Genomic DNA, 374 nt, shown 5'->3' on the forward strand with positions numbered 1-374 from the left:
GTCTATGCAGGCGCCGACCAGCTGAAACGAGGTGTCACCCCCCTTGAAGAAGCTCAGATGTCTCAGCGGTTATTGAGGCTGTTCACGCTGCTGACCCAACAGACGCACGTAACGGCGCACGGACACGAAGAGAGAAAATTAAAACGCGAAAGTGAACGGGAACGAAGTATCCGAGTGACACACGGACACGGATGGACGCGTAACGCGTGGATCGGTGAGGAAAGATGATGGGTGGGGAGGGAGGGGGAATGGTTGAAAATTCACACGAACACGGAGAAGGGGACGCTTCCGGTTCTCCCGAGACTCTCGTTCAGAAGTTGGGGAATAATCACTGTGATCGCGAATTATATAATGAATAAATTTATCGGAAAGGA

General features: G+C 51.9%; 1 protein-coding gene across 6 annotated transcripts in view; it reads left to right on the forward strand.

Annotated features, from left to right (window-relative positions):
* The window catches only part of LOC102679772 (LIM domain only protein 3-like), a 78544-nt gene extending 78386 nt beyond the window's left edge, over positions 1-158 (forward strand). For all 6 annotated transcript variants that reach the window (XM_006609842.2, XM_006609841.2, XM_031515297.1 and 3 more), the window contains one exon: positions 1-158. This exon is cut by the window's left edge and continues 1 nt beyond it. In XM_006609842.2, the coding sequence (XP_006609905.1) occupies positions 1-25 (25 nt within the window). In that variant the 3' untranslated portion in view covers positions 26-158.
* Positions 159-374: the final 216 nt, after the last annotated feature.

This window comes from Apis dorsata, unplaced genomic scaffold (assembly GCF_000469605.1).
Source record: "Apis dorsata unplaced genomic scaffold, Apis dorsata 1.3 scaffold_61, whole genome shotgun sequence".
NCBI lineage: Eukaryota > Metazoa > Arthropoda > Insecta > Hymenoptera > Apidae > Apis > Apis dorsata.